The sequence below is a fragment of the Carlito syrichta genome, unplaced genomic scaffold (assembly GCF_000164805.1).
Source record: "Carlito syrichta isolate Samal-C Ts95f unplaced genomic scaffold, Tarsius_syrichta-2.0.1 Scaffold313246, whole genome shotgun sequence".
Lineage (NCBI taxonomy): Eukaryota > Metazoa > Chordata > Mammalia > Primates > Tarsiidae > Carlito > Carlito syrichta.
The window spans coordinates 522,037-535,480 of record NW_007257342.1 but is presented as its reverse complement, the minus strand read 5'-3'; the positions used below and the strand labels follow the sequence as shown (position 1 = coordinate 535,480).

The 13,444-nt window shown below is 48.9% G+C and overlaps 1 protein-coding gene across 1 annotated transcript in view; it reads right to left on the bottom strand.

Annotated features, from left to right (window-relative positions):
• GGT7 (gamma-glutamyltransferase 7) overlaps positions 1–13,444 on the bottom strand; it is a 28,423-nt gene that overhangs the window by 12,808 nt on the left and 2,171 nt on the right. Inside the window, exons 4-10 of the mRNA XM_021718684.1 lie at positions 13,390–13,444; positions 5,642–5,877; positions 5,162–5,313; positions 3,193–3,310; positions 2,277–2,344; positions 1,986–2,059; positions 1,447–1,643 (exon numbers count right to left, since the gene is read on the bottom strand). Of these exons, the coding sequence (XP_021574359.1) occupies positions 1,447–1,643; positions 1,986–2,059; positions 2,277–2,344; positions 3,193–3,310; positions 5,162–5,313; positions 5,642–5,877; positions 13,390–13,444 (900 nt within the window). The remainder of the gene's footprint in view (positions 1–1,446; positions 1,644–1,985; positions 2,060–2,276; positions 2,345–3,192; positions 3,311–5,161; positions 5,314–5,641; positions 5,878–13,389) is intronic.

Here is a 13,444-nt window from a genome sequence, read left to right as displayed (position 1 = left end):
CAACCTTGAGGCTTTTGCTGGAACTACTAAGATGGAGAAATGTTCTTTCTCTGGGGATGATATGCTGGACGAATGGCCTAAGATTGCCTACTGGGGTGCAAATAGGAAGGATCTGACTGAGAGTGAATTCATACAAAGGAAAGGAGAGAAAGAGAGAGAAAAGAAAAGAGGAGAGGAGAGGACAGATGAGAAGAGAAAAGAAGAGAAGAGAGGAGAGGAGAGAGGAAGAGAAAGGAGAAAAGAAGAGGGAAGGAGGCAGTGAGAGGAAGGGGGAAGAAGGGAGGGAAAGATAGAGATAGACAGAAAGAGAGAGAGAAAAGGGAAAAGAGACAGAGAGAGGGACACCAAGTCCAACAATGAGGATTGAGTCTCTGGACCCAGCAGGATCTAAAGCCAGCACTCTTCTAGACTTTGCAATTATGTCTGTTTGAGATGGGTTTCCATCACCACATCCACACTTCCAGCGCCCAACATAGGCCTCGCTGAGAGCAGGTACTCCATGAATGTGGAATGAATGTTGAACTTATTCAAATCCTACAACTTCTGGCAGAGTTAGCTATAATTCCTCCCACTGCACAGATGAGAGAACCACTGAGTTGATCTGTGCATCCTTATCTTGATAAGGAGTTTTGAACTTTTCTTTTTTTTTTTTTTTAGTTGGTGTCTCACTCTGTCACCCAGACTGGAGTGCAGTGGCTGCTCCTGGCCACCACATCCCCAACCTGCTGGGCTCCAGCGATCCTTCTGCCTCAGTCTTCCAAGTAGCTGGAACTACAGGCGCGCGCTACCACGCCCGGCTAATTTTTTGATTTATTGTAGAGATGAGGTCTCACCAAGTTGCCCAGGTGGGTCTCGAACCTGTGGACTCAGGCAATCCACTCACCTCAGGCTTCCAAGGCACGGGATTACAGGCTGAGCCACCGAGCCTGGCTGAGTTTTGAACTCTTAAAGACAGTTCTCAGACCCCTTACTGCCTCCGACTAAGATTCTTTGGGGTTGGATGGTAACCTTTTATGTCAATCTCCCCAGTCCTGATAGTCATAAGTAAAAGAGGTGCTTCCCTCAGTCCTCTAGAAAACTCAAGGGCAGGGAGGGATTGTGAGCTTAGGGAAGGGGAGGCTGATGCTGGGTCTCCACCAAGCCCTGGGAGGGACATGACAAGCCCCTGCACAGGTTGGCACAACCCTGAGAAGCCCAAAGGTACCTCTTAACTAAGACAGAACACTTCTGTCACTCCAGGAGTGAACAGTTTCTTCACATCCCAGTTAAGCCCTCCTGTCTCCACCAACCAGTCAACTGATTTCTATCTCTAGAAGTTAGTTTTGTCTTTCTAGAATTTCAAATAAACATCATCTGCAAGAAATATATGTGGAAAGAAAGGCAGGGAAAGATGAAGAGGATGTTCCTTCAATAGGGTCTTTGGGTCACCCCAACCTGAGCACTCACCTCAGCCACCATCTCCAGAGTAAGGTTGCCACCAGCATAGAAGGCAGCAGGGCCAAAGGTGCCAAGTGTATCCAGCACCTCAGCCAGGTCGGGTCGACGCAGCAGAGAGCCAGGTAGTGGTGGGCGACCAGATGGTAAGAAGGTCTCACGGAAGTGCTCAGACACGTTGAGAGGTAGCTGCTCAGCCAGGGCTCGGGCTGGGGGCAGGGAGGGGAGGTTGGGCAGGGGGTGTGGGGACTAGGACTGGACTAGATGGCTGAGATGCACAATAGGCTGGGTAGATGAGGGCTGGGTGGCCCACCTTTAGTAACCTGACCCCAGGAGTCTGTTACAGGGAGATAGGGAGGGCTAAGGGCCCTTTCCATATTCCCCTCCACCACATTTGAGGCTGCCTCCAGGTGAGAGTGGGAAGATGTGGGGAAGGGGTCTGAGGAGCAGACTGGAAGAGAGGTTCTCTCTGGCTTGGACCCCAAATTTCAAAGATTCTACCCCTCTCCATCAACCTCATGCCTCTCCCCGCACCCCCAGGTCCCACTGACCTAGATCATGAGTCACGTTGAAGCCATCTTGGGCCACAGCTGCTGCGAAGGCCAGAACTTGGGACCATGGCAGCCTGGGGGGGCCGGAGAGCAGGAGGTGGAGAAGGTCCTGGGGGGAGGAGGAGGGGTCCTGGGGGGAGGGGGGTTCCTGGGAAAGAGAGTCCTGGCAAGGGAAGGGGATATTAGGAGGGGGAGTTGGGAAAGGAAGAATCCAGGAAGGTAGGAGAAGGCCACCCAAGGAGAGATGCAAACAGGGGACCCTGGTCCCTGGGGGGGTGGGGGGGTTGTTACCTGCCATAGAGCTGGTGAGCTTCATGTAGCCCCTTCACCATTCCGGGGACCCCCACCAAGAGCCCAGGCTGGGCAAGGCGGGCAGGCGAGGGAGAGAGGAGACCAGGTCACTGGAAGGGGGGGGGCTGGGCTGAACTCTGCAGAGCCCCAAGCCAGGGATGGCTGGCACAGGGAAGAGACACAGGCCAAGTATCCCAGGGGAGGGACAAGCTTTCCCAAGCAGGTATCCCTCCTATCTCCCTGACTCCCTGTCAGCAAACGCAGAAAGGCCTCTTTTAGCTGCCATAGTTGAGAGATGTATAAATTAAGCAAAACTTTTCGAGAGCCAGGACATAACCAGTTTAGATGGAAACCTATCTACATTGGGTTTCACCTACCCTTGCCTTTTAAAATGGTGGACAAGGGACCTTCATTTAACCTATTCATTTCAACTGCAGTCCCTTGAGCTGTGATGACTCAGAGGTGTTTGGCTTTTGTCACTGCACTAAATCCCTATTTTCCCAAGTTATTCTATTTCTTCCTTTGCTCTCAGCAGATAGTGGGTTTTCCTTTAGTAGTTCCTCAGTTCCAATATGTTGTGGGCTGAGATAACTAGCCAACTGGCTCAGAGTGAGATGTGTGAGTTTTAATCAGCAATTTTGTGCCATTTCAGGGAACTTAGTGACCTTTTTCCTTCCTTCCTATGAACAAGATAGGTAAGACTGCCAGAGAAGTAAGGTGTTACAGTATTATCAGTTATCAACCATCCAGGTTTTGTGGTTCTTTATTTTATTTGTGGGGCTGCCTGCCTCTCTCACGGTCTAAGAGTATCCTGTTCTTTTTCTAACTTCTGTAGTAAATACTCTGCACATTTATGCTTAGGTTAGCAGAAGAGTGATGAAGGGAAACCACCCCCTCATCTCACCAGGGTCCCCACCTTGGTCTCCCAGGATCTTTGCAGGGTCTCTTCCCTGAGGGCCCCTGGTGCAGACTCCCGGAAATCAATTAGGTGGCTTTCGTTTCGTCGGATGTCATGTACCAGCATCACACCCCCACTAGGGAGACACAGAAGGAGGGAGGTGATGATAATATGTCACCTCTCTGTACAATTAGTCTGCCACCCCTTAACCTCCCATGGTGAGGACTGTAAGCTCAGTTTGTCACTTGGGGTCAGGTGTCTGAGCCCCTCCTCAGCAGGGAGTCAGAGACTCAGCCACCGCAAAAGGATGAGGAGTGAAACCAAGGGGGTTGGGGACCCAAGGTCCCTGGACCTCTTCTTGCTTGTCATTGGAGACATTAATCCCTGATTAGGGGAAACCCAGAGACTGGGAGAGCAGGATGTTCTGCCCCCTTCCCCTACCACAACCAGAGCTGGACTCCTGCCAGCTTCCTGCACCTGCTTGCTTGGTATGATCCCTCTTGCTCCCCCAGCACTGGATTATGTAAGACTAGACCATGCAAAACCAGAAGGGGAATTTCTTTGGTACAGCTTGGAAAGGTGGTCTTACAGGAGCCAAGACAGGAACTTTGTCAGCTTGTTCCTTTTCTGTGGCTTATTTATATCTGTGATGGGGGTTGCAAACCTAATGACTACAAATAAGTAACAAAATAAGGAAAGCAGGACAGCTGGGCATGATGGCTCATGCCTATAATCCCAGCACTTTGGGAGGCCAAGGTGAGAGGATTGCCTGAGCCCATGGGTTTGAGACCAGCCTGGGCAACTTGGTGAGACCTCATCTCTACAATAAATAAAAAAATTAGCCAGGTGTGGTGGTGTATGCTTGTAGTCCCAGCTGCTTGAAAGACTGAGATGGAAGGATCGCCTAAGCCCAGCAAGATGAGGCTGCGGTGGCCATGTGTGTGCCACTGTACTACAGCCTGGGTGACACAGAGTGAAACTCCAACTCAAAAAAAAGGAAAGCAGGACAGATAAACAATACGGAGGGCCAGGATCGGTGGCTCAGCTTGTAATCCCAGCACTTTGGGAGGCCGAGGTGAATGGACTGCCTGAGCCCACGGGTTCAAGACCCACCTGGGCAACTTGGCAAGACTTCGTCTCTACAATAAATAAATAAAAAAAATAGCCAGGAGTGGTAGCGCACCTGTAGTTCCAGCTACTTGGAAGGCTGAGGTGGAAGGAGCCCAGCAGGTGGAGGCTGCAGTGGTTGGGAGCGGCCACTGCACTCCAGTCTGGGTGACAGAGTGAGACTCCAACTCAAAAAAAACAAACACACAATAGAGAGTGCTAGGAACTATGACAAAGTGAACAGCACATGCCTCATCATGGGAAGCAGCATCTACTCAGCACCAGATATGTTCGCCATGTGCGAATGTGGGTCTAGTGTTACCTTCTCAGAACTCCCAATTGTTCAAGAGATGTTAGAAATCTGGATTTTTATGAAAACTCTCAATATTTTAACATTAGCAAACATATTTTAAAAACTGTAACTGTGCAAACCAAACCAGTCTGTGTGATGGGTGTTGCCCATGGGTAGCCAATTTGTAACCTCTGTTTAAGAGCTCTTAGCCTGGGGTGTATTTTTGGAGGACAGACGATCCATCGCTTTATCAGACTCACAGGGACTTGAGACCCTAAAAGTTTAAGTATCATTGCCTTAATTGATGACAGTACCCTTACCTGTGTACCTCAGTTTATAGTGTACAAATTTCCTTTCCCAGTTGAAAAAAAAAGGAAAACACCTTCAGATCTTCCATATGGCAGCTTTGTTCTTCTCACTCCATCCAGGGAGAAGGGGATGAAATTTAGTGTATAAAGAGAAAATGCAAGGTGTTGAGGCCCAGCTGCCCCCTGCCCAAACTGGAACTCCCCCAGGTGAAGCCTGAAGACCAGGAGGTGAGAAGTAGTCCTAGGGAAACTCAGACAGTTACCACTGGGAGGTCCTTACCCGCCCAGGCCAGAACTGTGTGGAGCTGCTATCCCCAGACACAAGGCTGCTGCCACAGCTGCATCCACAGAAGATCCCTGTTTACCGAGCACCTCGATGCCCAGGGAAGTGCACCGGGCCACATCAGTCACCACCGCACCCTGCTGGAAGATCTGGGAGAGAAGAGAGAACTTGGTGGGGCTGCGGGAGTCCCTGGCCTCCTTAAGCAGGCCACTAACCTTGGAACCTCCACAGGGGCAGCTGGAAGCTCTGCCCTCTTGTCTCCTTGCTGCTTCCTCCTTACCCCAAGTGCCTTCCACTAGAGTCCCTTCCTTGTTGTCTCCCTCAAGTCCCAGAGCCCCCTCTTTGGGACCCTCCTCTCTCAAGTCGCCACCTTCACCCTTTCCATTTCCTGGCCCCTTCCCCAGTTCCCAGGTCCATCAAGCACTTCCTCATTCCGTCCTCCACAGTTCCCTCCCTCTGCCCGTTTGCCCTCCTCACCTGGGGGTCCCCAAAGTAGATCTGCATTACTAGTGCCACCGTGACACCAGTGGCGAAGGTGAGGCAGGCAGTGACGATGACTGTGAGCCCGTCCTGGCGGCAGGAGCACTCTGCCGCTGCCGCCGAGAACGGGTCCTTGCGCGTCTCCCGTAGCGGCGAACCATCCTGGCTGCCCATCTCAGACGACGACGAAGGCAGGCGCTGCAGCCGCGCGGACTTCAGGAAGGAGTCCTGGTCTGCGGGCGGCGGGGTGGGGCAAGAGGAGGGCCGAGGCAGTGGGCGGCCTGGGCGTCCCCTCCCCGGCCCAGCCGGTCTCCAGGCGGGATTGTTCCGTGCTCCGCCTCCCCAACCCCAACCACACAAATCCCCCAGACCAGCACCGCCCAGCTTTCAGCATCTACCCTAGAGCCTCAGGACGGGAGGGAGCAGCTGTCCCCGGCTGGAAAGAGACAGGGGCACCTAGCAGGCAGTAGGGAGGCTAGATTCCGCCCTTCGCTGATGCCCAGGGCTGAGAACACTTCCTGGGGCACGGGGGAGGGGGAAGCGGGTTCAGCCTTCCCTGGAAATCGGATCCTGTCCCGACTGGGGTCTCCAGCCTGCGGTATAAGGAGGCAGCTACTTAAACTGAATGGCCAGACCCTGGCTTCGAACCTTACTTCAATTATCCATTAATTCAACAAACATGCAGCCTACCATAGGTCTGGCCCTATTCCAGGTACTAGGAGGAAGGGACAGATAACTTCTGCCGTCACAGGGTTCATAGACCCCTGGATGAAAACGACAATCAACAGTTAAACAAAGGAGTATATAATTTCAAGATGTGGCAGGTGCCATGAAGAAAATGAGAGAAAATAATGGGGGGTGGGGGGAGAGGACTGCTCAGCTGGGGAAATCAGGAAAGGCCTCTCAGGAAGTGATTTTCAGGCGAAAAATGGGGATGAGGAGGAGCCAGAGCAAGGGGGGTGTGTAGTGTTCCAGAAAGAGGGAACGGCAGGTACAAAGGCCCTAAGGTGGGAACGACCTAGGTATACTAGGAAAAAAATAACCAAAGCCTGGGTAGCTCTGGTGTATCAGGCATGGGGAAAGAGTAGCAATGGTGGAGATTAGCAGATGTGCTGGGTCTTGTGGGCCTGGTGAGAAGTTCAGAGTTTTATTTATTTATTTTTTTTGAGTTGGAGTCTCACTCTGTCGCCCAGGCTAGAGGGCAGTGGCACGCTCACGGCCACCCCAGCAACGACCTACTGGGCTCCGGAGATCCTTCCACTTCAGCCTTCCAAGTAACCGGAACTACAGGCACACACTACCAACCCAGCTAATTTTTTAATATTTATTGTAGACAAGAGGTCTCACCAAGCTGCCCAGGCTGGTCTCGAATCCACGGGCTCAGGCAATCCACTCACCTTGGCCTCCCAAAGTGCTGGGATTATAGGCTGAGCCACCTAACTCAGTGGAGAAGTTAGGATTTTAACCTAAGAATTATGGGAGGCTACTGGAAAGTTTTTGTTTGTATTTGTTGAGTTGGTCTTACTCTATCACCCAGGCTAGAGTGCAGTGGCATGATTACAGCTCACCACTGCCTCAAACAAACATCTGGGCTCAAGCCATACTCCTGCCACCTGAGTAGCTGGGACTGCAGGTGCATGCCACCATACCTGGCTAATTTTTTTTTTTCTGTTTTTCTGTAGACATGAGGTCTCACTATGTTTCCTAGACTGGGCTCATCTCCAGCTCCTGGGCTCAAGCAATCCTCCCGCCTCAGCTTCCTAAAGTGCTGGGATTGCAGGTGTGAGCCACTGCAACTGGCCTGCCCCTGAAGAGGTTTTCAGTTTTGTTTTTAGTCCGAGTCTCACTCTGTTACCCAGGCTGGAGTGCAGTGGCACACTCATGGCCACCACAGCCTCAACTTGCTGGGCTCAGGAAATGCTTCCACCTTGGGCTTCCAAATAGCTGGAACTACAGATGTGCAACACCGTACCGGCCTAATTTTTGGATTTCTTGTAGAGATGAGTTCTCGCCAAGTTGCCCAGTCTGGTCTCAAATTCCTAGGCTCAGGCAATCATCTTGCCTCTGCCTCCCAAAGTGCTGGGATTACAGGCATGAGCCACCACGTCTGACCTCTGGAGAGTTTTAAGTAGGAACATGAAGCCATCTGTTTTGTGTTTTGAAAAGATCCTTTAGGCTGCTGTCTAGAGAACAGATTAGAGACTGGTAAGAGTGGAGACAGGGGAGACTTGAAAGCTACTTACTTCCTGGGTGACTATGGACAAATCGCTTTAAGTCATGAGCCTCACCTTCCTCATTCTAATAGTTGAGCTAATCCCTAATTGGTGGGATGGGTACAGGGATTTCATTAAGTGATGTACCAAGTGCACTGTAGGTGCTTACTCCAAGTTACTTCTATTCCTTTTCCATCTTGGCCAGGGCTGAGATCTTTTTCTGGCTGCTATTAGCTTTGAACCCAGGTCCCTAAAATGGCCTAAAAGTCTTAGTTGTTTATGAACAGTAAAAAAAAAAATAGGGTGGTACCTTGACCTTAATATCTTTCTGTACTCACAGTGTGTAAAAAATTTACTCATTTGGCTAGGCAGAGTGGCTCATATCTATGATCTCAGCACTTTGGGAGGCCGAGATGGGAGAAGGGTTACTTGATCTCAGGAGTTTGAGACCACCCTTGGCAACATAGTAAGACCTCATCTCTATCAAAAACTTTCAAAAATAGCTGGATAGTTGTGTGCGCCATAATCCCAGCTATTTGGGAAGCTGAGGATGGAGCCATGATCACGCTACTGCACTCCTGTCTGGGTGACAGAGTAAGACCTTGACTCAAAAAGTTTATTTATTCAATAAATATTTTTTGAGTACCTGCTACTATGCACTAGGAGTATTCTATAAAATTCTGTGAGATATTAAAAATTGATTGTTATATTTTTCTGTTTAAAACACTATCATGGTTCACTAATGCCAACATGATAAACATCCAAGCTACTTGACTTTGTGTTTAAGGACTTTTGATACATACTTCCCTCTTCTGTGTAAATAAGAAACCACCTACCTATGCTGAAATGATGATCTATGCAAGAAATTGTTAGAAATTATTTACAATGGTTACTTTTAGGAATAGATACTGAAGACAGGAATGAAATGGAGTAGGGATTTTTGTTTGAAATTTTTATCTTAAAATTTCCTAAAATATTAACTATCTTAAAAATCAGTACATAAGCATGGCCTGTAGTCCCAGCTACTCAGGAGGCTGAGTCAAGAGGATTGCTTGAAGTTCAAGGATGCTGTGTGCTAGATCATGATGTGAATAGCCACTGCACTCCAGCCCGGGAAACGTTCCAAGACCCTCTCTCTATTTAAAAAAAATTAAATACATATATTTTGAAATTAAAAGGAAAAATTACAGGGATATAAAAATAGAGGAGATTTAAAAATTTTCCCTCACTATTGCTTTTTAAAAAATCACTAACATATAAGTTAAATTTTTTTTTTTTTTTTTGAGTTGGAGTCTCACTCTGTCGCCCAGACTGGAGTGCAGTGGCCGCTCCCGGCCACCACAGCCTCGACCTGCTGGGCTCCGATGATCCTTCTGCTTCAGCCTTCCAAGTAGCTGGAACTACAGGCGCGCGCTACCACGCCCAGATAATTTTTGATTTATTGTAGAGATGAGGTCTCGCCAAGTTGCCCAGGCGGGTCTCGAACCCGCAGGCTCAGGCAATCCACTCACCTCAGCCTCCCAAAGGCACGGGATTGCAGGCTGAGCCACCGAGCCCGGCTATAAGTTAAATTTTTACTTTAAAATTTTTATTTAAAAAAAAAGCTTGTCCTCTGGAAGTCTCCCTCAGTGGATCATGCTTGTCTCTAACCCTCAACTCCAGCATAACAGAGTCATTAAATGAAACTGGAATTTATTCAACAAACAGATGTTAAACACCTACTAGGGGCACAGAACTCTCCTTGGCCCCTAGAGGTTTCAAAAGAAGTGCAGGAAAGGGTTTTAAACTTATATTTATTGATGTTGACTATATATCAGGCACTTTACATATATTTCCTCACTGAAGTGTTCCCATGACTTTACAAGATAGGCCCCATTCTTCTCACTATACAGATGAGAAAATGGAGGTGGAGAAAAGTGATAGTGTCTAAGGTCATAAAATGAACAAGTGGCAGAAACAAGAGTCTGTGTAACTTGAAAGCCTCCTTTCCATTGCTTCCAATGGCATCAATAGCCATTCCCCTCCTCAAAAACCAACCTTACAAGTTAATTTTTGTTGCTATTTCCAAGTACTTGTCATTTACTCTGTTTTCTCCAGGACCCAGGAGATAAAGGTGATCACAGCTGAATCTATTCTAGCTTATCTACTCCACCATCATGAAGTTATTCATTTATTCAACAAGAATATTACCGAGTACCTACTCTGTGCGCTGTGTAAGTGCTGGGGCAATAATACTGTTGATTTGACTAATATGTACGAACAACAGCAGGACACTGGCAAAAGGTTAGTTTGGGACCAAAAGAAGCAAGTCTTTTGGGAGAAAGATGAGTTTAACTTTGGCTATTCTAAATTTGTGGGACACCAGGGGAGCCATTTGGAGGTAGGAGGCCTCGTAGAAATCTAATTTTTATTTGCTTAGCCACCATTCTCCATCCAGTTTTCTTGTAAGGTACACCCTCTCCCCTCTATTAGCCAACTCCCTCACCCCTGACCACAGTATAACTCAGGCCTGGCCAATCAGAACAGGTTCAAGGACAGGCATATGACCAAAACCAGGGTATAAGACTCAAATTTTGTTCTCTTGCTGGAACTATTAGAAAAGGGAAAGGCTCTCTTTCTGCTTAAGTTGCTAAATTGGTAGGATGTAAGCCTGTAGCTGCTGGGAGCATCATGCCCTCAACAAGATGGGAGGCTTTCTGACAACGAAGTCCACAAAAAGAAGGCAGAGTAAAAGGTGGATAAAAGGTAACTCCATTTTAGGCAGCTTGATTCAGCTAAGCCTGAAGCCCCATATCCCTGTACTTTTCGGTTATGCTACCCAGTAAAATTCTCCTTATGAATATAGCTTAGTTCTAGCTGAGTTTATGACAAAAGAACCCTGAACTACACAAGTCCAGAATTCAGGAGAGAGATCTTGGTTGGAGATAGGTCATCTTGCTTGTTTACTCCCTTAAGGGGAAAATCACTAAAGATTTTTGAACCAGGGAGTGACATGACCAGAAGTGCAGGGTGGTGGGTAGATTGGGGTTGGGGACGGGAGCAAGAAGTAGAAAGCAGGAAGAGCAACTAGGAGTCTATGAGTAATATAGGTAAGAGAGGTTGGTGGCTTAGTCTACAGTGGTGATGACAGGCATAGTGAGTAGGAATTTGGAAGCTACTTAGGAGAGGGTCAGAGAGCACCTGATCATCATTTGAAAGTGAGAGGAAAAGATGGAGTCCAGGGTGCCATTCATCCATGGAAACTGGATGCATGGTAGTGTCATTAATTGAGAATGGCACCAAAGGGACAGCAGGTGTGTGGGGAAGAAATTAGGAGTTTAGCAAAAAAGGTGGGGCACTTGCAAGACATCTCAAGGCATGTCTGAGCAAGAGAGAGAGAGAAACACATGGGCTTGGATCTCTGAAAAGAGGAAAGAATTTCCCAGTCTTGAAGTGGTCATCATCTAGCTCTGTTTCTCACAAGGCCTGCTGTGGGGTACCTAGCACTTGGTTTTGGGGAATGGCAGAGTAGAGGTTAGTTGGGCACAACTAAGGTCCTGGCTAAGACAATGAGGCCATGCCACTAGGTGGCACCACCAACATAACATAGAAGGCCCTGTTAGCCAGCAGTCTGATTTAGCTGAACCAAAGAAGCCTTGGGGCTTAGAAGTAGGACTGGGAGACATGGCATTGAAATGATTACACTGGCAAGGTCCTTGGAACCAACAAGGCAATTCCCTGGGAACTTTGACAGAAAGTGTAAGTTCCTAGAAGCTCAGGTGACTAGGGTCTCTGTTGGATTTCTGTACAGGTGAGGACAGAGCTTGTACTGAACTTTCCAAAGTATTCCTGGGGTTTTGGAGCTTTCTCCCATGCTATTCTTTCATGCTGAGATCTTCTCTCTCACTTGTTTATTCACTCAACAATTATTTATTGAGTGCCCAACAGTGAGCTGGATGCTGGAGAAAGGATAGTGAACAAAACAGTCATAATTCCTGCCCTCATGGAACTTACTGGCATGGAATAACATAATTGCACAAATAAATTATCACAGGTTTTGATAAATGCTGGCATTTATAGAGGGCTATGAGAAAACATTGTCAGGTAGTTCCCATTTCTAGGTTAGGAGAGAGAGGCATTCTCTTTTGAGCTGGAAGAGGAAACTAAGGCCCAGGACATGGTAGGTGTGCACGCTGTCACTGATCAAGTGAGGGCACTGCTAGGACCAACAGCCTCACTCCTGACTGCCGAAAAAAATAACTAGCTTTAGGCTGATATCTACCAGAACATGTCTTCCCATCCCTCTCCCTGCTGCCTCCTGACTTCAAAGCTAGTCCTTCTGGAAAATAAGTATTGATTGGCAGCCCTGACGTTTGATGACCATAAGCCTCCAAACCCCGCTCTCGCCACCTCCTCTCCCCCACCCCATATAGAGTATAGTCCAGTCAGCTTGGCAGGGACTGTTGGGTCCAGGCTGGAGGACCAGAAAGTGTGTGGGGTGGGGAGATAACTTGCAGCTCTCAGGTTGAGAGCAGCTATGGAAGGGCCAGGCCAGAGAGGGTCAGGCCAGAGAAGCAGCATCTGCTAGTCTGTGGTAAGAGACAAGGCTCAAGTGCAGGCACTCTGATGAAGAGACAGTGAGGTAGAAGGATGCTCTAATGCCAGGAAGTGACGTTGAGGGAAAGAGGGATGGGGGATGAAGGATAAAGATAGAGGGAGGATAGAGCTGGGCCACATGGATCGGAGGGAGAGCTCCAGGGAATGCTCAGAGAGCTCTTGACCCCAGGTCTCTCCTGACCCCTGTCTCCTCCCTCCCTCCCCCCACTTATTGCAGTTCCTGCAGAAGGCAGAGAACACAGTAAAATTCCGGACACTGGTTCCCAGGGAGCAGGGCTCCTTAATATCTAGCAGGTACTAATATCCTGGCCAGATCTATGGCTCCAAGAGGGATGGGGTAAGCCACAGAACAGCGAAGGCACTCTAGTCCCCAAGGACTTTGAGAGGTCATGCAGTCCATCCCCCTGTCTCTCAATACCCAGCACTCCCAGAACGAGGGGAATCATAATCTCTTTACCCCTCCCTGGACATGAAGAAATTCCCAGTTTCTCCCCAGACTCTCTGCTTCCCATAATCTCTGGCTGTGGGGAACTTCTTAAGACATAGACTGTATCCCTTTTGCTGCAGCCTCTGGCTTGGTTTCTCCTATCCTATCCTCTGTGGCTAGAGAAAACCCTCTTCTGGGGTATCACAGCTGTTCCTTAGGCTCTCCCCTCCAACGTTCCTTCCTTGTTAGTTGGTTCTTCCCAAGAGGTAAGCCCAATCCCTCCTACTGCAGTACCCAGCATCTCTCCCTTGTCGCATCCTACGCCTCCAAGGCAGAAATGCACTCCCTTCCCCAATAGATAATCAACATAGACAAGGGAAAAGAAGGGAGCTGTCCAGGAGGAAGGGGATGAATTAAGGAGATGAAGGCTGTTGGTGCATGCTCGGCACAGATGGAGGAGGACCAGGGACCTCCTATGGCGGGGTTGGGACGGAGCCCACGGGCCTCACCGGTGTCGGGGTCTCCCAGAAAGGCGTCCTCGTCCTTGCGGCCCCTCAGCGGGGC